The sequence below is a fragment of the Botryllus schlosseri genome, chromosome 8, assembly GCF_051294905.1.
Source record: "Botryllus schlosseri isolate E-star chromosome 8, Bs_hap1, whole genome shotgun sequence".
NCBI lineage: Eukaryota > Metazoa > Chordata > Ascidiacea > Stolidobranchia > Styelidae > Botryllus > Botryllus schlosseri.
The window spans coordinates 145627-167765 of record NC_137243.1 but is presented as its reverse complement, the minus strand read 5'-3'; the positions used below and the strand labels follow the sequence as shown (position 1 = coordinate 167765).

General features: G+C 42.0%; 1 protein-coding gene across 1 annotated transcript; it reads left to right on the top strand.

The window, feature by feature from the left end:
* Nucleotides 1-4108: 4108 nt before the first annotated feature.
* On the top strand, nucleotides 4109-16374 carry LOC145444613 (G1/S-specific cyclin-D2-like). Its single transcript, XM_080322630.1, has 5 exons — nucleotides 4109-4566; nucleotides 6794-7009; nucleotides 10835-10994; nucleotides 13652-13794; nucleotides 15118-16374. The coding sequence occupies exons 1-5, from the start codon at nucleotides 4366-4368 to the stop codon at nucleotides 15340-15342; spliced, it is 945 nt and encodes a 314-aa protein (XP_080178756.1). The 5' UTR covers nucleotides 4109-4365; the 3' UTR covers nucleotides 15343-16374.
* Nucleotides 16375-22139: the final 5765 nt, after the last annotated feature.

Genomic DNA, 22139 nt, shown 5'->3' with positions numbered 1-22139 from the left:
TGCTTGCTGACCAGAATCCAGATTTGCAAGTCAATGTCCACGCCCGCAGTCGCGATCGCGCCAGCCAACGGTCGGATAAGCGTGTCAGTCAAGCATTGAACTTCTCACTCGATAAATGAAGTGGTTGACGACAAAAAATACTTTAAACGATTTCTGAATGTGACTACATCAAAGCCGGCGTTCGCGCGTTCGCACGAGAACAGAAGAGAGTCGTCGCCGCAGGAATGTGATATTCGAACGGCTTTCATTTGCGTTTCTTTTGTTGGGATGGAGAGCGCCGCTGTTTCTTGTATGATCTCTTCTCTCCCAGCTGACAGGAGGAGTCCTTAAAAACAAATATAGGATATCAGCTGATTATCGTTAACCCATTGACAGACGAAGCGCCTCGCAGACTCGACGCAACAGCTTCGAAGAGCCACTGTGATACTGAGCTATGATTTTGCAAAGGCGAGTCGGACTTGATGAACTGCAAGTCTAACGCAAAACATATTTCCATTGCGTGTGGGTGGACCCGTCAAAAACTTTCAACTCCTACTCTTAGGTAGTTTGTAGAGTTATCTTTCTCGCGTCACAAACAATAAGCGAGAGAGTCTGTTGTGAAAAAATAGCTTCGGGCTCACACGAGGCTCGCAGCTCTTCGGTTTGCACGCGGTTCGGTCTTTCAGCAAGTAAGATGTGAAAGCTACCTTGCTCAAGACCAGTTCAAGTCCGTTCGAACTGTATACAGCGCGATGCTATAAAGTTCAGGTGTATAATATCAGGCAGGGCTTTTGCCACGGCTTCATACTATACTTTTGTGCAAGAGGACGTTGTCAGAAATTCAGTTTTCATAGGTCAGTGTAGCCTTAGGCTCTACCAGTATGACTAGGTTACTTGCTTTTGTACACCGGCATGCTTGAAAGGTCGCAGATATCGGGCTGTGTCGACCGAAATATTCGGGTTTAATTCAATATGAATATAGTGTTTGAAGTTCTGTACGTAAAAGAGTGTCTTCAGATATCTAGTCGCATGAAATTGTGCGCAGTATTAGCAAATTCAGCCTCTGGTAAGATACAAGTTTATGTCTTTGTTAAGATTTGTCGTGATTTACGGTGCGTTGTTGAAGGTACAGCGCAGTCATTGCGACTATTTTTGAAGCACTCGAGCAGTCCTGTGTCGTGCTTATCGCAACCCATAATTTGAATACCGTCGTCTTCGTGAAACTACAATCACGGGCTAGCTTCCGATAGCTTGTTTGATTCAATTTCGGTCGAATACTTCTTGACAAAAGATTATTATTGCCACAGTGTGTCGATGCATTTATCACCCTACCTCTAAAGACATTAATTCTGGTCTCAGACCGACCGTATTGATGGACATTGGACATCAAACATTGCAGTACAACGTCACACATAATTGTGGTTTACACGATACGTATCTTGGTATAGGTGCCAGGATTTTGACTGGAATTCAATGGAATAGCATGTATGATAAACTGGACTTGATATGATAGTTGGGGGGCCAGTAGTCTGACTTTTCCTCGTAAATGTTTCAAGAGTATTTGTGGAACTTCTTGGAGGTACAGAACTTCAACGAAACGTATCGTAGAACACCCAGAACCATGACGTCATGTAGCGATCGCTCTTGTTTCGAGGACTCGTCTGAGGATTTGGGTCAAAAGGAAATCGGGCGCGTATAATCAATATCGGAAATTTAACTGTACACAATTATGACTCGGAAATGATCAATATTGCCGATGTAGCGGTTGACGTCATCCAGTATTCGATACTGTAGCTTTGGATGCAGAATTTCCCAGAAGAACTGACTTGGCGACTTTTTGGCGGACGTAAAATCCGTAATTACGCGTGAAAATATGGTTTGTTTGGGACATGACTCCGGAATGCAGTTGCAATTCCTAACTCGCGCAGGCGGTTTAGTTCTATTTTAGGAGGTGCGGAAATAATTACGTCAGCAAAGCACCGGTCGTCGATTGCCCGCTGTACCAATGATCTTTACGAAGCACGCCTGTTCACGCCTGAAAAAAACCACGCTGTTTGACGTAACTAGGCATCGTCTACGTGTAGCCAACTAAGGACGCTCGCTTAGAGCAAATTTCGCCCCGAAATCCTTACATCGATATGCAATGTTCTTTTCAATTATCTTAGTATTTGGAGAGCATTTTTGGGGTACAGAACTCCAATATATGATGCAATTCTCTGCTAGTTGCTGACGAGTGTCAGCCGAAAACACTCAATTTTTCTAACACTATTCAGTTGCACACTGTAGTTCAGTACCTATATAGAGTGTCTTCGAGCTGTAATGCTCACCTTGGACCAGTGCTAGTTCATGGAGAACACTGCCGCTATTTCGGAAGTCGCGACTCGCACTGAACAAATCCCGGACTTGTTTGACTTCACTTCAAAGATGGTTAACCCTCTGCACCCAACAGATTGGGATTTTATCGCTCGCGTAGTAGTTTTCGTCTGCGGGTCAAACTCGCAAATTCCCGGGCTAATAAATGCAACGAGTCGAATAATGGGCACCGTAAAAGTTGGAACTTGTGTTGATTATGACGCGACACGTTCAGCAGTCATTTTTTATTGCTGTGTCACAGACCGCCACGTTCTGTTTACTTAGGGATCGCCCGAAAATTGCGCTTCGTAGCGCGCCACTCACGGCCTTTTAACGAACTGCTCGCCGTCAATTAATAGCGGCTCGAATTTCGAAGGATAAGTGCCGCTTGAGACAAAAGAACGGCAGTCGACCATTATTGGCAATCTAGTATTGGTGGGTTTTACAATTAGACTGCAAACAAGTAGGCCTTGGCAAAATCGAGTGCCTGTGAGATTCGAGTAGCGCGAATTAGGACGTCGCAGCGGTATGAATTTCGTTTCAAAGAAATACCCTTTACGCGACTTCAAATCATATAATGCCAGTTGTTGTTGTCGAAGATAGTCTTTTTTGACCATACCTATTTCATTGCACTTTGCGATAATGATATTAGTTGATGATGACATCACAGATATCACAGTAACGTTCGTAGCTTTGTGCGACACGTTTCGTATGCGCCGATACAACCAATCAAGGTTTACAGCCCTCCACCACGTAAAATGGTGCCGAAACCATGATTCTCGTCAACTCTTAGTGGCGAGGAGCGTGTCATTTCGGCACCCGAAAAAAGCAACCTCCGCCGCCGGACTCAAACCATTAGAAGTAATACTCGAATCATTTTACCCACAGACGGGCAGAATGTGACGAGATGAAACGAGCTTCAGTTGCATGCGGACATCCTTGCAGTTGAATGGGCGGCCGTGAGTCAATGGCCGTAATCCGATCCTAGGCTGCTTCGTGATGATAGACGCTTTCCTGGTAGAATGGCGACATATCCATCGCGTTCGAGGGCGTATTCAAATAGCGACATGAATAAGCAACGCCGTTAATACAAATACATCGGTTTGGCGATCCAGGCTAGACTAACCTGCACATCATTGCTAACAATATCTTGAAAGTGTCATTCAGGGAAGGATCCAGGCCAATTCTAAACTGTAGTCAGTGTGACGTCATTGCGCGATAGCTAAAAACGGCCTCTCTTTGAAATCTGATTTCGTTTAAAACGCACCTGAGGGCGAAACAGGCCTTGCTGCGAAATTCTTCCGCGCTACGTCACGAGCGACCGTTTTCTTTTACGATCTGAGACTTCGGCTGTGCCGCGGTGACGTCATATCCTGTCATACATCCGATCTGCGCCCGAGGCTGGCGAAAAGCTGTTTAGGATTTGCAGAGTTTTTCGCAAATTCACAAATAGAACTTAACAAACTTATCGAAGTCGTTCGTGAAAGGGAAATCGATTGCTGATGTGCAAAGTTCTTTTCCATTCTCTACGAGTGCTGGCCGAAAATATTCTGTTTATTTCAATACGAGATCACGAGTCTATTATATGTTGAAGTTCTGGACCTCCAAGAGAATATTCCGAATGGAAATAGTTAGTTCTGGTTACTGTCACATCTTTTGAAGTCTAGTCGGACGAGTGTCCGCCGAAACTAAACTATTCGGGACCCGGGTATAATTCAATATGGATATTGGATATATTCATCAGTTTTGCATTGAAGTGGTGCACATCAGAGTCTGTTATGTATGGAAACAGATGTTTGCTAAACATTATTTTTGTTTTAGTCATAGGCAAATAGCTCCGACAACTATCATCTGCCAGTCCTTCATACTCCAATGCGCCGTGACGACGTCGTTATGACGTTCCACTAAAACCCGTTCAAGGTGGTTTTAGTATCGCGTCCTAGAAGAATCACAAGTTCGGAGAGTACAATTGCACACTGATCATAAGCTCCCGCTAAAACCACCGCCCCCCCCCCCCCCCCAGCAGTCGCCACCATGAGTTTGGAATGTTCCGAGTCTCCGATCGAGGGAATAAAGAGGGCCAAACGCGACCCGGTCCTCGTAAAAGACCCACGAGTTTTGCAAAATCTACTGCGTCAAGAAGAGCGATATTTGCCGAGCACTACCTATTTCGAATGCGTCCAAAAAGACGTGAAGCCCTACATGAGAAGGGTGGTGGCTACGTGGATGCTCGAGGTAGGCGGCGCGATGAGCATATGTTTTACCGAGTTGCAACGTTGGAGTCGGGTTACTGTCGTTATAAACATCCGCCATCTTCTATGCAAACGATAGGAGAGCGTTTCGGTTCAGCGCGGGGCTTCCGACTCGTTCGCGGGCTTTTTCAGCGCGACAGGAAACGCGACTTCATCGCCAGCCCGTTTCCAGCTTTGTTTTGTTGCCACTGAGTTCGGCGCTCGAAATGTTCGCACAATTACTAATATGAAAGATGTGCATCGATATTGTAGTAATGAACTCGAAAATGAACGTTTTACTGAATATCTACGTGTGTTGTGATCTACGGCAATTCTGCATAAGAATTATGATCTACGGTATTATTATTGTGACAGCGATGCATCAATATTGTATTAGTATCTTTGAAAATGAATGTTCCACTTGATAGCAACATGAGTTGTGATGTACAGCACTTCTTGAATTCGACGTTAGAAAAGAAATAACTATTGTTATTATGAAATCGATGCAATATTATTTTATTAAGAATTTGAAAATGAAGTTTTCACTAAACATATGAGCGTGGGTTGTGATGTACGGCACTTGGTGAATTCGGCATTAGAAAAGAAATAACTATTGTTATTATGAAATCGATGCAATATTATTTTATTAAGAATTTGAAAATGAAGTTTTCACTAAACATATGAGCGTGGGTTGTGATGTACGGCACTTGGTGAATTCGGCATTAGAAATGTGATTATAGATTGACGGCAATGATGCATCTATATTGTGTGCCGATTTCTCGGCGCACAATTCTATTTGATGGCTTATCTACTGGCAATAATCCTCGTAATTCAAGCAATTTTCCAGCGAATTCACAAAATGTCCAGGCTCCAAACCAGAATGCATCAAACGTTGGCAAGAAACCACGTATTATTGACGAGTAACTAGGCGACGCAAAATAACAGCTACTGACGTTCGTTGACGCTTTATATAACGATTTGATAAATCTTGCCTAGTTAGATTTAATTATAAATAACCTTTCTATTACGAACGTAGACGAAAGTGAACAAATCGTCAGCATTATGAATAAATTCGAAAATGTTAGTCTCAATGAATATGAGTTACGAATATACATTGTGAATTGTGAATTTCTTTAACGACAGGAAAATCGGAAATTAGATTATAATTAAAATAAGACCATAGAAAAACTTCACAAATCCAATTACAATTAAAATTAGAGCAAAAAAAAACATTGGACAACTTAGATTAGAATTAGATTGTCGGCATTCTGCTATTGTGCTCTATTCAACTTGATTCAATTCAACTCGCATAATTCACTAAATTTCGAATCAAACTCTCGCCGAATTCAACATGGCTGATTCACCTAGCCGTTTTACCACACATGCGCGATGGTGACACGACTGTGTCGTCGAACGGAAGGATTGTTTCCCAACAATTACGTTCGTGCATTTTTGATCGTGTTCTCACACTCGAGAGAATCAAGTGGTTCCGCGTCGACCTTTTAATTACGGCCAAACAACCGCTATTTATCAGCTGATTTGCGCGGTCGCTGGGCGCCTGCTCGACTGCATGCTGTCGTTACGTCACGCCGGATTATTTCGGGATTTGGATTTGAGAAAACCGAACTTGATGATTTTGACGATTTAAATCGGACGCGGATTTCAGATTATTGTGAGCTGAATTTGGACTCGATCGGAAATTTCAAATCAATCCCAATTTTCACGCAGCATTCTTGTTATTGTTGGATTCGAACTTGATTTTCCATCTCGATGTGACTTTTTGAACAAATTTTCATCATAACAGTATTTGGAATGTTGGAATGGGGCAACCATGCCGATCTCATTAAACTTTGCGTCACTGTTCTGGGCTTCACATAAATATCATTTCCAGTGACGTCCGTAGCTTTGTACTACGTGTTCGTATGCTGCGATACGACCAATCGAGGTTTAAAGGTTTCCACAGTGGAAAATGGTATCGAAACTATAATCTTCGCTGATAAATTACCTCTCAGCGGCAAGGCGGTTATCAATTTAGCACAAAACTAGCACTGGAACCATTACAATTAACACTCGATTCAGATTGCTCGAATCATTTTGTCCATCCTTATTTCGTTATCCATATCCGGTGAACAGCATGTTCTGAGTCGTTTCGGCAACTTTCTATTTTTTCATTGTATCGCAATCCTGTGGGTGTTTTTCCAAGGATAAATTGACCAACAATAAACTGACAGGTATGCGAGGAACAGCGATGCGAAGACGACGTGTTCCCGCTGGCCATGAACTACCTGGATCGCTTCTTGGGCCTGCGCGATATCGGCCGCGGTCAACTTCAGCTGCTAGGTTCCGCGTGCATGCTCGTGGCTTCCAAAGTGAAAGAGACGATCCCGTTGACGGCCCACAAGCTAGTCATTTACACAGACTATTCCATCACGCACCAAGAACTGCTGGTGAGTTAAAGTAGAGATGTCATTTGAAGATAGTCTCGAAGATACGGAATTTCAATACCGGTATACAATTGAATAGTATTCATATTGAACTGAACCTGAATATTTTCGGTAGGGAATAATCGTCAGCAACTAACAGAGAATTGTATTGTGTCGCAACCTTGCGTTGTATTGATTAAATGAAATCTTTAATAAAAAACTGAACTAAACATTACATATAAATACGATTGTTGATGTATTTCGCTCATTTCATTTCTCGACTAGTTGCTGGCGATTACCCCCGAGGCCCTGACAGATGAGAATATTCGGGTTTACTTCAATATCAATCGGTTATTGTAGTTCTCCAATTGTTCGGCAAGATGCCGATATTCGACTTGTAACCGCACTTCGGGATGATGATTTATATTTTTGGAATCAGCGCGTTGGTAGCATCAGTTGAAGGAAGAATTGAATAAATTTTGCGTTGAGTTAAAAGTTGCCGTATTTGAGGTGCTTCTTGGAGGTGCAGAACTTCATACTACGTTGTATCATTTCTTCTTGTTATTTAATTGTTTGCCATATTTACGAAGCTACTAGAAATTGTTAGCATCTATTGGTAGGTTATAGTTCTGAATACTGTAAAGTCGAACCGCCCACTCCACAGTCTGAACTCGGTTCAACCCCGGATTGCTCCGCGATGACTCGGCTCTGGAATGTTTGCTTTGCGTTCGGAACACGATTCGTCTCTCTTTGACGGCAGCTGCGTCACAACGCGTCCACAGCGCTGTCATAGAGAGCGTTCGCGAAATCGCGGGAACTTAGGAATGCGACAATTCAGCCAAACTTAGTCGACCAGATAATTGTAATCAGAGCGAAATGCCGGTGTTCCAATTCTAATCTATTTTGTGAAGAGACTCTTTGAGGTACAGAAGTAGTGTTTATATCAATGTGAATGTACTATTCGATCGCGCACTGCCATGTTCTCTGCTCTCGTTATAATTTACAATTCAATAATCTATTCAGATTGAAAGTAATTCGAAAAAATGTTGTGCATTATATATATACATTGTATTTCTAATTCTGACTGGGAAAACTATACATTTCTAATTAGAGCGAGATGCGTCTAAGTGTAGTTCAAATGCTTCTATCATGCATTCATTCTAATCTAATTTTCGATTTTCCTGAAAAGACCACATATAGGCTGAGCTCGCGGTACTCACCTTTCCCATTTTCATGCTTATTTGATATAAAGTGAAATACGATATCCAAGTTTATGCGAGTGGAGTCGTTCTAATTATAATCTAAATTGAAAAAATGGAACCATCTCGTGCTTGTGTGAATGAAATCTGGTTTGAGATGAAGTGAACTCGATTTTTTGTTCCTTTTTCGGAATGTAATTCGATTCCACGTTTTCACGAATTATAATTTGATTTGGAAAACTAGTGTAGCAATCATTCAAATTTCAATCTCATTTTGAAAAGCACAACGTTTTGTTGTTGTCCAGTTCATATTCGATCGCTACAAAGCGTTCGAAATGCCATTCCGTTTATCCCACGCGTCCATTCGTCACACCGCGACGAGGTGGGGGTGAAATGTAGGCGATAGACAGGATCTTAACCTTCTGAAGGTCACCCGGCGCTTGTCGCCGCTTTCCCGAGCGTTCACGCGCAGAGGGTTAATTCCTTTTCTGCTTGAAGGCACGTCAAGCGTTATTACGGCATCGAATGGAATGTTTTGTGGCGATATCGATCGCGTCTATTTGCTAGAACGCGCGGTTCGGTGCCTACGTCACAACGGAAACGGGACGTGGTGACACCCGAGTGTTGGACCGCGCCCACTCGTATGATCCCAGACAGGCATTGTGTTGGAAATAGAGTTATAGCTACACGTTTTTTTTTCAAATTTAATCAGAATCGTATTCGTAGCTACACTTTTTTCCAAATCAGGTTAAAATTAGAATGAGTGACTTTCCAAAAACTTTGAAATTGAATGCAGTTCACTTCATATCAAGCCTGAGTCGTTTCTCGTAAGCATGAAAATATCAAATGTCTGCGCGGCAAGCTTGGCTCGTTGCGCACGACACATCTCTCCTGAATGCTGTATCGTTCTCAGGAGAACCACAAATTCGATTAGAATAACAATTCACCACTAGAAATAGAACTACTCTACAAACTAGTTGTTAGTCGGCCGTCAACCGACTTGACTGGTAGTTTGCACAAGTCTTACCGCAACCTTGCTATAGCAGGGTTTCGAAGCGACTTGGAGTAGTATTTTAGTCTGCAATTGAATAATATGTCCATAACGAAATAAACCCTACTATTTTCGGGCGGCAGGGGCGGTAGAGAATTGCAAAGAACATACGAATATATGGTTCATTTATATGCCGAAGTTCTGTACCACCAAGAATATCTCCAGGACCGTATGTGCACTCGATAATACGTGTTAACAGAAAAGGAATAGCGGTGAAAACGAAGTGGCGTATGTCGATATGTTAGAATTAGATCGTGATCCGGTAATCTTGAGGGCTTGGTAGTAATGTGACTATCCTATTCTGTTAGCAATTGACGTGCCGTACGCTCATTCGGTTGGAATGCGACTCTGCTAAATTATAGTAGCAAGTAGACTATCACTACGCTATACAACGAATATATTATTCAATTGTATCTTGGAGCTCTTCATAAACTATTCTGTAATATCAGTATTTAGCCGGCGTGGTGTTTCTTTGCCGCACACTGTGAATACATTTGTGATGTCACACTCTCGCGCGGTCGAGTCGCCCGAGGCCCCGAAATCGCTTGCCTCGCACCTGGCCCCTCGTTAAGGAGCAATAGCTGCAGGCGATCTGTGCGCGCTCCAAATGCCTTTTCAGCGGCCCGCGGTCCATCTGCTCGAGCAGAAGGTTGAAGTTCTGCAAAAATAATGAACAGCGACGGGCTAAATTTGGCACTTTGCGGGCCCTCTACCTGATCTGTTTACATGAAATTGAAAATATAGAGTCATCACAATTTGTCGAGCGGCCGTAACGCACGCGTTTTGCAAAAAGCCTACAGCGACTGGGGATTTCGTGGGCTACTATTAGACAGCTCGGGAATCGCAATGATGAACAATATCGTCCCGATGTCAAATGACCATTGCAATAGAAATTACTAAATTACTAAAACAACAAAAATCCAGCATAAAGGCGATTAAGAAGCGCGTAATCAACACAAGTAATGATGAGGAGGAAATGATAATCACCACAATCATGAAATGCAGTCTGAACAGACTCTTCGAGGCACAGAACTTCAATATACAATCGAATAATATCGTCGCAGTGGAATCAAAGTAAAGTGACTTATGTCCAATTTACACATTTTGATAAATATGACTTTACGTAAAGTTTTCTTCTTCTTTCAGCCATATAGTAGGCCTGATTAACGTTGACATAATGAAACAGACATAACCATGGCCAAGATATGGCCAAAAAATATTGAAAATTTTTTAAAAACTTGATTTTTTTCGAGTTTTAAAAATGGACCTTCAAAATTGAAAAACTGGACATAAGTCACTTTGATTCCACTGCGACGATATATTGATATTGAAATAACCGGGATATTTTCGGCTGACGCTCGTCTAGTAGAGAATTGGAAAGAACATTGTATATTAACGATCCTGTCACCAACCATGTCGTATACAATGTTGTCTTCCATTCTATACTAGTTACTGATGAATGACGATTACCCTTGTGTCAGCCGAAAGTCTTCCATTTCAACACGAATATATAATTCGATGTAACGACACCCACAAAACGACACGTTTCATTCGTCATAGAGCCGTAAAACGCGCCTTGACCGACGCGATACTTTCCAGGACTTCGAACTGCTCGTGCTTTTCCATCTGAAATGGGACGTTCTGTCAGTGACGGCCGTAGATTTCGTAGACCAGATCTTGCATCGACTTGATGTCGTCGAGGAAGAACGCCGTACTGCCCGCAAACACGCGAACACTTTCATCCATCTTTGCTATACAGGTATGTAGCGGCATTATCAATATTTTATTCGGTAGGTTCGTTGGATGGAGTCTTTACTATATAATTCTGATAAAATATTTATTACATAAATATATGAAAGCCGGAAGGGTAGACATAAACCTGAAATATGTTAAAATGTATGAGTATATGTCTAGGACATTTCTGTCATGCAGATATGTGGCGACTCCCTGCCTATGCTGAATAGAGTACGCCGCTTGCATTTTATTACTATAGAATATTCAATATGTAAACATGACCACCAGAATGTTGAATGTTTCTATATACTTGAAAATTTTTTCGACCAAACTACCTGATCTTATAGTTATCATTCTGTAAAATAGAAAGTCGATTTTAGATATGTCTGCGTCATTTTGACGAGAGAAATTGCCGTTAAAGACCACATGAAGTAGCCCATTGTGTCACGGCGTGCAATTGGTCTAGTGTCGGTATTGAAATTGCCAGTGATACGCGGAATTTTTCAGCATTGATGTTACTTTGCGTTTAACGTAATTCGCTGTGAAACAAATTCTTCACGATTAAGCAAATCCCGGTTTATGGCAATGAAAACTAATTTCTTTACTATGCAAACCCGCGATTCGGTTTTTAGACAGATTAATGCATGTTGAATAGACCCTTTGATCTACTATATATTAGAGATATTATTCAAATGTATATGAAGTTCTGTGCCCCAAAAGATTCCCTTTGAATAGAATCCTGTTTGGAGGCATTGTGACTTTTCCAATGTCGGGCCGGGAGAGTTTTCTGAAAAGGTTCAGAATTCTCGAAAATCGAACGGGCGAATCGGAGCCTTCTTTCCCACGCTTCGAGATGAATCGACGCGCGCTCAAGCGCGACCATTGTGTCGCGTGTGGTCGGACGAAAGTCTATTATTTCCGATGACTGATTTTCGTTAACGGAATTTTAATGCAGCTTTCGTAATAAACGTCTACCAACTCGTACAACTTGGGTATTTTTAACTGCTGGTGTAAAATTTTATTTAAAAAGAGTGATATACCGCATCCAAGCAAAATCATTGACAACTATACAATGATCACTGATATTGCACAGTGGTAGAGCACATGTTGGCTAATCATGATAATTCTACACGATAACGGGCGTAAAACAGAGTTAAAGTCAAAAACCGAATGGAGAATTATGCAATCATGTCATATTGAATATTAATAAATTCATATTGAAAACGATTGTTGGCAAATAATTATTTCCTTCTGGAAGATACTATCAGAAGTACATAAGTTCACCATACAATCGAGATATATATATATTGATATTGATACGAGCCCGATTACTTTCGGCTGACACTAGTCAAGGGTAATAATCGTTAGCAACTAGAGAATAGGAAAGGGCATTGTGTATCAACAATCTTATCACATCACCAACATGAAAATTCGAGTCATCTAGTCTGCAGTGCATACACATACTATACACACCACACAGTACCGGTACTGCGCGCGTGAGGTATAAACGATCCAAAAAAACGATCAGCGAATGTATTATGGCAAAAGAAAAACAAGTTGTGAGCATAACAGAGACACACAAGTTCACAACGGTTACTGGATTGGTGTCGTGGGACTATACCGGTGGCTCTTACGGTAACCATTTCTGGCCTGATGAACCCTTACGCTAATCTACCAGCCTCGTCGGCGAACCCCACAATTTCGCTTAGTCCAGGGCTGGGCAAACTTTTTAGCCCGGGGCCGCATTCAACGTATGGATCCATTCGTGTGCTGAACTGTATCAAATTCGGATTATTAGTCAAGACGCGACGCTGGTATTTGGTTATATATTGAGGACATGGGGATATTTCAAGCAAACATTGATTCAATGATATCTTACACGCGTCAGAAACAATGGCGAAATTTTATAAGCTGGTCGACGTCAATAACCAAGTTGTGAAAACTCGGGATGGAAAACGGTTGTCCCGATTCTTGGATAGAATGGAAATTTCAATCTGTGAGTAGCGATCTGATCATAGATTTGCTGATTCTACTTTTGATTCACAAGTTCAGTACTCACAATGTTGATAGCATCTTAACCATGTTATCTTCAAATACGCTTCTACAATATATAGATGATATAAATACGGTACTTCGTTTACACATACAAAGAACGAATCTACCTAACACACGCACAAATCTCGTTTTCCAAGTGCGTACTAAAATTAATAAACTTGGTGGAGTGGCCATTCTAATATCACACCCCTGATCCGAAAAAGTCATTTCCGCTTTGACTCTTTGTGATGTATAGCAGTTAATGGCAATTGGATTTTTAGTACGCAATTTATCAATACTTTTCTTACGCTTCTTGAGATTTCGCCTGTCGCTCAAAACGGTGTTGCGAGCCGTAGTTTGCCCATCCCTGGCATAGTTAGAAAAAATAAACAATATCCCACACTACACTACGTATGTAACTATGTACTATAGAATGCTGGAGCACAAAACGAACTGTTGAATAATATATTCATGTTGAACTTCTGTGCCTCCAGAACAAAATGATGATGAATATTTCCTTCTAATGAGTGGGACTTCTGCATGAGTCTGGTCACTGGTGCGTGTCATGACCTCCGGTTAACCCGTGAGACTGACTCAGCGAAGCCAAGGATTTGCAGCACCGGTCCATACACACGGACTCTTTTGCAGACCACAAGTTTCTGATGTTTTCTCCGTCCACGATTGCGGCCGGAACGGTCGGGGCGGCTGTCAGCGGCCTGCAGACTCCCTGCCCCGGAATTTCGAGACATCGCCTCATCGGGAAACTGTGCGAGATCACGAACGTGGATATTGTAAGTCTATTCATTCTTGGTCTTGCTGAATTTGGCGTTAGGAATGCAATAACTGTTATCAGCGATTCATCAATATTGTGTTCATCAATTTGCGAGCGTGAACTGTGATATACAGCACTTCGTGAATTTGGCATTAGAAATGTAATATATAGTATTACTGTTTAGCCTATGCATCAATAGTATATTAATGAATTCGAGGATCAATGTTTCACTAAATATCAACGTGAATTGTGATATGCAGCACTTCATAAATTCGGCACTTAGTAATTTCGCATTAGAAATGTAGTAATTATTACTATTTTGAAAGCTATTAGTAAATTCGATAATATCAGCGTGAACTGTGAATTCGGCACTTGCAATGTAACAGCTAACAATTCATATTATTATGACGAATAAAGTCGTATTCGTTTGCAAGTGGACTTTAAATAAGGTGTGAATGCTACCAAAGTCTTGATATCGTTGCGAGAGACGTGCATCAAAATTGCATTATTGGATTCGAAATTGTGATATTGTGATTTATTGCACTTAGTGAATTGGCGTTAGAATTGTTATTATGAAAGATATGCATAAATATTATATTAATAAATTCGATGATTCACTGAATTATGAACTGTGTTTACGGCATTTGGTGAATTCGGCATTAAAAATATAATAATAACTATTGTTGTCACTGCAACGATGCATCCATATTGTATTAATAAGTTGGAAAATGAATGGTTCAATGAACGCAATCGTGAATTGTGAAATCGCCACTTGGCGAATTCGGCATTTGAAATGTAATAACTACCATTATTGTGAAAGACACAGCGCGAATTGTGATGTACGGCATTCGGGGTTAGATTAGGGTCAGAGTCAGAGGATTAGTTTCTGATTAGGATTAGAGGCCGTACTCGCTCCAAACCCGGTAGATTGTCATGGCAACCGGGAGGTCCCCGTCCCGCGATTGAGAACGGAAGTGAGTCACGACCTCTAATCGCTGTTTGATCTGCTGCTTCGAAACAATGGCCGGTCGCGTAAACATTGGCGGCATAACACTCGACGACGAATGTCGATTGGATGACTCACGAGCGGAGTGCCGACATTGCGCATCGACCTCCTCTGACATCGTGATGTCAGCATTGCCGACATTTTCGAACGATAGCTGCGCAACTTTTTCCAACTTGACTGAGAATTATAGCTACATTTTTTCCAAATTAGATCAGTATTAGAATGATTCAATCAATTACCAAGTTTTTTCGAATTCGGGCGTCCAAAACTCCATTCTAGTCACATTCCCGACTTTTGATATTCTGTTTGATTTATTTTCCTTTTTTTTGTTACCAGGAACTTTTGCGTGAATGCACGGAGCTGATCGAGAGCACGCTGCACGCCAATCTCGCGACTCAGCCGAACGCGACTCAAAATCAACGGCACGGCAACGACTCGACCAACAACAACAGCGCTCTGAACAAGTACGACACGTCGTCTGGACGGTACGCGCGCGCCGCCGACGACGGAGACCGAGGAGACGGCAACACGCCCACAGACGTTTGCGAGGTCATGCTGTGAATTGTAACGCGCGACTGGGATTCAAAATAGTAGCCTTGTCAAAATTCCACTAGCCATTTTTAAAAAACTGCCACTTTTAAAAATACAACTGAATAGCATGCTCATAACGAAATAGTCTGCTTTATTTCAATATGAATACACTATTCTATTGTATATTGAATCTCTGCCAATTTTTCATACTAGACTATTTTGTAACGATGCCTTACGCCGTGGTTGACTGCCTCTTATCGCTTTTATCGTGTACTTTCGAAAACTCGTTTCTTGTCATCCGGACACTGCCCGCCGTTCGGGAGCTCTTCCAGAAAACTTGAGTACTACGCTGCTAGTTTTCTAGACGACTCTAAAATACTCGATTTTCTTCGATTCATTTGTGTTTTTACCGAAAAAAATGAAAAAAAAATTGCTCGTGTTGCTTAGCGTTATACCCTTTCTTGTTCGCGTTTTCTCGTTACAATCTCCCCCGAAAATACGGCAATTGTGAATCATGAATGCAAGGTCGTCGCAAAGCTGCTACTGTTATTTTCGACTCGTTTTCGTGTGCGGTTCCGGTCAATTTTTATTTATTTCGACGCAGTCTGAAATCGCGTTTCTGTATAGAGTAAATATTTTAAGTATGCTGCGGGCGGTAATTTTTGGCAAATGCATTCGCTTTTAGTTCTTTGTCAATTGGACTTTCTTCTCCGATCAAGAACTCGCATCATTGTGGGGTCGCACATCATGCAAATTGCGTAGTCCTCGATTCCAATTTACTAAATTCGGCCTAAAAGTCGCTTTCATTTCGTTGTACGATAATGCTGTAAAATTCGCTCACATTTTACCGATTAGGTTCGAAAAAATCTTAATAAGCTCCGAGCGCCCTGTGAATTTCTACGGAAATGTCGCTTGTATTTTCACCGTCGCCGGCTCAAAGGCCCGGGACCTTTTTCTTCGTGGGTTTGAAATAATTCTTGCATGGAAACGATCTTTCAAGCTGTCTCATTTCGTAGCCTTGTTGTAATGAAGAGTAGACCAAATAAATTTCAGCACACCGGACGTCTTGTTCACTTGTTTCGTTTGGGAGATTTCGGGGGCGGGTAGGGATTTGTGAATTGGCGTTGCCGAATTACAGCTCAGTGAAGTGACACAGCGATTGCCGAAGTAGTTCTACAGTCAATGCTATAAATAGGACTGAGCATGGTGGTTTGAGTTCTCGAATCTGAATCGAGATATGATTATATCGAGACTGAAATGATACGCTCCTGGCCACTAAGAGTTATGTTATCAACGAGCATTGCAGTTTCGATCCTATTTTCCACTGTGGAGGGCTGTGAACTGCGATTGGTCGTATCGAAACAAACGAACCTATAGTACAAAGAGAGAGAGAGAGAGTCTTTATTTTCATCGAACCAAAATACATAACAAACGGCAGTGATGGTGGTACAGAAAATATGCGTGCACAGTATTCGGTATTAGATAGGAATGATCGATAAGACCGTGAAGGTCATCTAGTCTGATCACACCAGCATGAAACAGGTACACTTGACTCTGAACAGTCTGGCTGTAAAGAAATGTTTAGTTAAGCCACGCTTGATAGTGGAAATTTCATATTTGTGAAGCGGTGATCGGCCACAGCGTTGTCACAAAGTGCAATAAAACAGGTACACTGGTACAGTGGTGTATAACTGGCGTTATATTCTTTGTGATCGACTTTCCACATCACTCATACTATTATGACGTGCTAGGCTAATAATCGAATTACTCAGTGTTGGTCAGCCTAAGACAGTGGTTCCCAACCTGTGGTACGCGTACCACTAGTGGTACGCGAAGGTCTTCCAGGTGGTACGCGAGTACATTCTGTTTTTTTTTTCGACCGAAGGGAGTTATTAGTTCAGGCGGGGTTGATTTTGAGTTTTTCGAGACCGTCGTCGTCGTCGTGAGGTACGTCTTTTTTCTCACCACTGTGACATGTTGTGCCTACATGACCAATCTATTCTTTCTTGATCCAGCCGACCTGCCTGTCGAGACTGGGAAACAAGAGGAGCCCATAGATAGCCAGGATGACCAGACAGCAAAGACGAAACACAAAGATTGTTCTTCAATAAACTTCTGGCTTAGAACGGCCTCGTCGTACTCGTCGCTAGTTTCTCACGCTATTCCCCAGCTGCTAATTTCACTTCTGCGTGGGAGTGCGAGCAATGATTTTCATCCCTGATATCAAGTCGAAGAAACGAAACCGACTTGTTGCGCCCATGCATGACTTTCGATGCGCTGTGAGCAAACGTATGCCACGCATCGTCCAGCTAGTGAAAAATAAACGAATGCAGCCATGACATTAAATAAATTGTCTTTGTTGTTTGTTGCTATCCCGTTATGTTGTTCTTCTAGTGACTGTACTGTACATCCCACCAACCCTGGCTGATAATGCATAGTTTAATAGAATTTGTTATTACACCTCGCATAATTAGTTGAAATGCGTGATTATGACGTCATAAATGGCGGAACATATGTAGGTGGTACGCGAGCACTGCATGAAACCTCGAAATGGTACGTGGGTGGAAAAAGGTTGGGAACCACTGGCCTAAGAGATGAAGCACGCGCACTCGCGCAGTGGACTGCGAGTGCCGATGTTGTCGCAATAATACGTCTGATGAGGATTATGGTGTTTTCGTGACTCCTGACGTATCGGGCGTCAGCGTGCTCGACTTTATTGCTCACGTACTTCAGGAGTGTCATGAAATGGAAGCAACTATTAGAAAGAAACGACTTGGGGTAGTCTTCAAACACCGAACTGGACCTAGGCGATGTAAATAAGAGGCATGTATACTTGATTTAAAAAAGGATAACATAAAATGAATGCGACATGTGCCGATAGGCGAGATCGATGGAATATCTCATATTGTGTCCGGTAGCCTAATAGGCTGTAATGGGGTTGACTGTATTCATTCAACAGAAATTGCTTGTAATTCGACTTGAATGTGGACAGTGGACACGCTCGCGAGACACGCTGTTCCACAATTGAGGTCAGGCTAACTTGATTGAGCGATGCGTTTTCTTGTATTTCATCCTGATCGTGTATGGTAGTTAGACGACGAACATTGATCACAGGTAAGATGCCATACGAGCCAAAATTGGGTTGCTGCCCGATCCGTGTCAACTCCATATAAAAGAATGGAAACATTCGTCATAAACCATCGAAGATGACATCTTCAACTGCGTTTTTGTTTTTATTGAACAGTATTTGGCACTTATCGCCTGTTTGGTCATTTGTGCCCAGCACATAAATGTTGTAAAGTTCATCGGTCTTTTTCACTTCTGTACGCTTCGCGGACGACTTCCAATCTCGCATGCATTCACCATCTTTCACTCTCTCTTCTCTTCCGTGCGTCCACTTCAGTATCTGTTGCTATCGATTATTCAAAGCTCGACTGCTCTTTATCCGTCTCGGCTTTTCGTACGACACCGCTTGAGCAGTGAGGTCTGCGATGATGAGCCCAGATAAACCTCCGACACATAGAAATTAGCAGAGCCGAGACTCGAACCAGCAACCATTGGTGTCGTGACTGCAGTGTTTAACCAACTGCGCCACTCGCTCCCCCTTTCATCTGCGTACACTATATGTAGCTTACATTGCGATGGAAGACAATTGCAACAATTTGTAGACCTAAGTGGAATATGCCTATTGTTTAGGCAGGGGTCTCCAACACGCGGCCCGCGAGGTCCTATTTTGCGGCCCGCGACCTGATTTGAAAAAAATTCAGAAAAACGCTTAGTAAATCATGTTGAAACGCTAAAATTGATTTCAGTTGAAACATAATGTTGTTGTTTTACAAAGTGAGCCATTCTATGTGCCCACTATCACTATTACTCACTAGTTGATACGGCTTCGGCATGGTAATATCATTCCATGGATGAAGAATTTGCTGGTACGAATGGGCATATTGCCTTGACGTGCAATGGCCCACCACTGCCAAGACCGAGACGCCTGCAAAACGACTTCGGGCGCTCCAAAAGACCATGCTTTACGAGGAGATAGTTGTCTAGCAAGTAGGCCTACCGTGTATAGCTAACCCCAATATTGATTCTTCAATCCATGGGTGGCCAATCTGCAGCAGTAGAAGGAAAATTATGCGGCTGTCGACACTTGTAATAACAACCCTAAGTTTTCGCAGATACCCCCTGCATCAGCTGTATCTGGGAATCTGATCACATTGGCCGAGAAAGGATAAATATTTTATAGTAATATGTGAAACTATACTAATATTTATTGACGAAATTCACTCATGAACATGAAAAATTTTTCGCGCTTCGCGCGACTACAGATTGGTTATCTGTGGCTCTTTACAACATAACTACTAACGATTTGGTGCGCATAGTAAGCCGATATGTGCATATAGATTAGTTCGAAGTGTACCGGCAATGGACATGGAAATGATAACGTGGGTATTTGGCCCCAGCTAGTTTATCACGACTAACCACCGGTATGCGGCCGCAGGCTACATGAGTACGCGAAATGCGGCCGTGAATTACAAAAATGTTGGCCACCCCTGTTTTAGCGGCTAAAGAGAGTTGTCATTGTCAGGTATCGTGTACAGCTCATAGTCCAAAATATAATGACATTGATGATCATGATACTTTTTGTTGTATTTGTGTTTGTTCAATAAAATATTAGTTCTTTTGTGGTGACTATAACCGTCGCCTATGTTAGAAAGCACAGCGTTGTAATAACGTAGAGTTATCAGACGTGGTTGTTGAACTGCGTTGCCTACTTTTATATCGATATTGATGTCATGCGGCCCGCGGCCTCCAGGAATTTGGAAAAGTGGCCCGCGACCTATTTTGAGTTGGCGACCCCTGGTTTAGGGTTACCGCGTCTTCCTTTAGGTAGATTTGTCCTCCTTTTTCAGGTTTTTGAAAATGTCCTCCGAGGCCGCCTAAATGTCCTCCTTTACAGCATTTACACTCTTACAGCTTGGATAACGGACAGATTCGAGTGAAAATGGGCATAAATGACGCTAAATAGCAAAGGCAGACGTTCGAGCGGGAAATTCGTGGTTATGTCGACGATGACGACCTTTTTTTTAGTAAACTCAACAAATTTTTCAGCGAATATAGCGATATCCGCTGTTCTCAGTTTTGATCAACCAACTTTTCTGATTTGGTCAAAGTGTCCTCATTTCCCGATTCCAAAATTTGGTAACCCGACTATTGTTCCACTTTCTACTTAAGACATTACAAGCAAAATACTTTTACTTTGGATATCGCATCGTAGAAAGTAGGTTTGCGATATGTATGCATCACTTTTATGAGCGAAATTGTCATGACAACTGGGCGAAAGTAAAAGATTATTAGCGACAAACTGAATTCAAAACTCCTATGAAAGAAACAGTAACTGAACTGAATATATTTTCGAAAATTGCATCTAGTTGTGGCAGGGTTACCATATTCTGGAATCGGCGGCCAAAATACTGTTTTTTCCTTCACTTTCTACTTTAGCAGGTGGTTGACACAAAAAAAGGTCAACCTTCGCTCAGCTCCCGAAATACCCGCCTGGGCGTTAGTTCAGAGCTATTTTATGGCATATCGGTCGAATTTTGACCTATGTTTAACCAGAATTCTCAAAAAAGAGGACATTTAGGCGTCATCGGAGGACATTTTCAAAAACCCGAAAAGGACGACGTATGGTAATGGAGGACGTATGGTAATCCTAACTAGTAACGGTATTAGTCACTTTGCTTTAGCTGCAAAATGCACCTCGAAAATGTGAAAGTGACCGCCTCCGATTGACTGGTAAAAGCATGCGACCCATCGATCAAATTTAACTTTTGACATTATACTTTCTTTGAGAAATTTTCATGTCTTTATTTTCTTCTTTTGGTTGCAGTAGTTTTGACATGCCTTGGACATGGACATCTCTACTTCTACTTGCAATTGGTAAAATTTACGGCGGTACTTTCAGTACTACTTGCGCATTAACGCTGACCACTTCTGTGTATATTGTCCCACGCTTTTTTCGTCCTGCCCACTGTAAATTTCTTCACTCTTCCCATCATCGGGAGATGTCGTAAGCGTGCGGCCATGCGTCATGCACTAAGTACGTCACCTATTCACCTTATAAGGGCTTTTGATGAAAGACTTAGCTGTGTCAGCTGTGGGAGGAATATGGTCACTATGCGCCAAACGTGGACCTAACGTTTATTTTGCCGTACAGCATTTTCAATAGAACCATTTCGAATCACTTTGAAAAGCACTTCAGTAAGAGTAGTACCAATCCAAAGAACGCTGAAAGCCGGGCGCGTCGTGTTATGATCACTTGGCTAGTTTGCAGGCGAGAGGGAGGTAGAGAGAGCTCTGTTGAACTTCACTGAAATCGCTATTTTTCGTAAATTCCACGAAAATAAATCGGTATTTACTGCTCAGCTTGTGATAGAATACGGCAGGACGCTGCATTGCTGAGTGAGAACAAGTAGGCTACTGAAGAGATATATTGTTGAAAATACGATAACCCTGAAATGTGTAGGGCCAATTGAATCCAATTATCTCGATGAAGTTTATGCTGTCACCCCAAGATAGGCAAGATAATATCATAAACCAGCCATATAAGAAGTCTGAAAATGGCTTGAACTGTATAGCTATCAAGTTTTTTGTCACATCTCTTCACTACTATTTCCATTATTTCAACCTCTTAGCCACATGCCCCGTCATTTTTGAAATTGAACCTCTAACATTCTCTAACCAGTGATTTTGCAAAACCATGCATCATGAGCAGACATGTCACATTGACACACTGTTAGTTAATTATCACATAATCTTCCGCGATG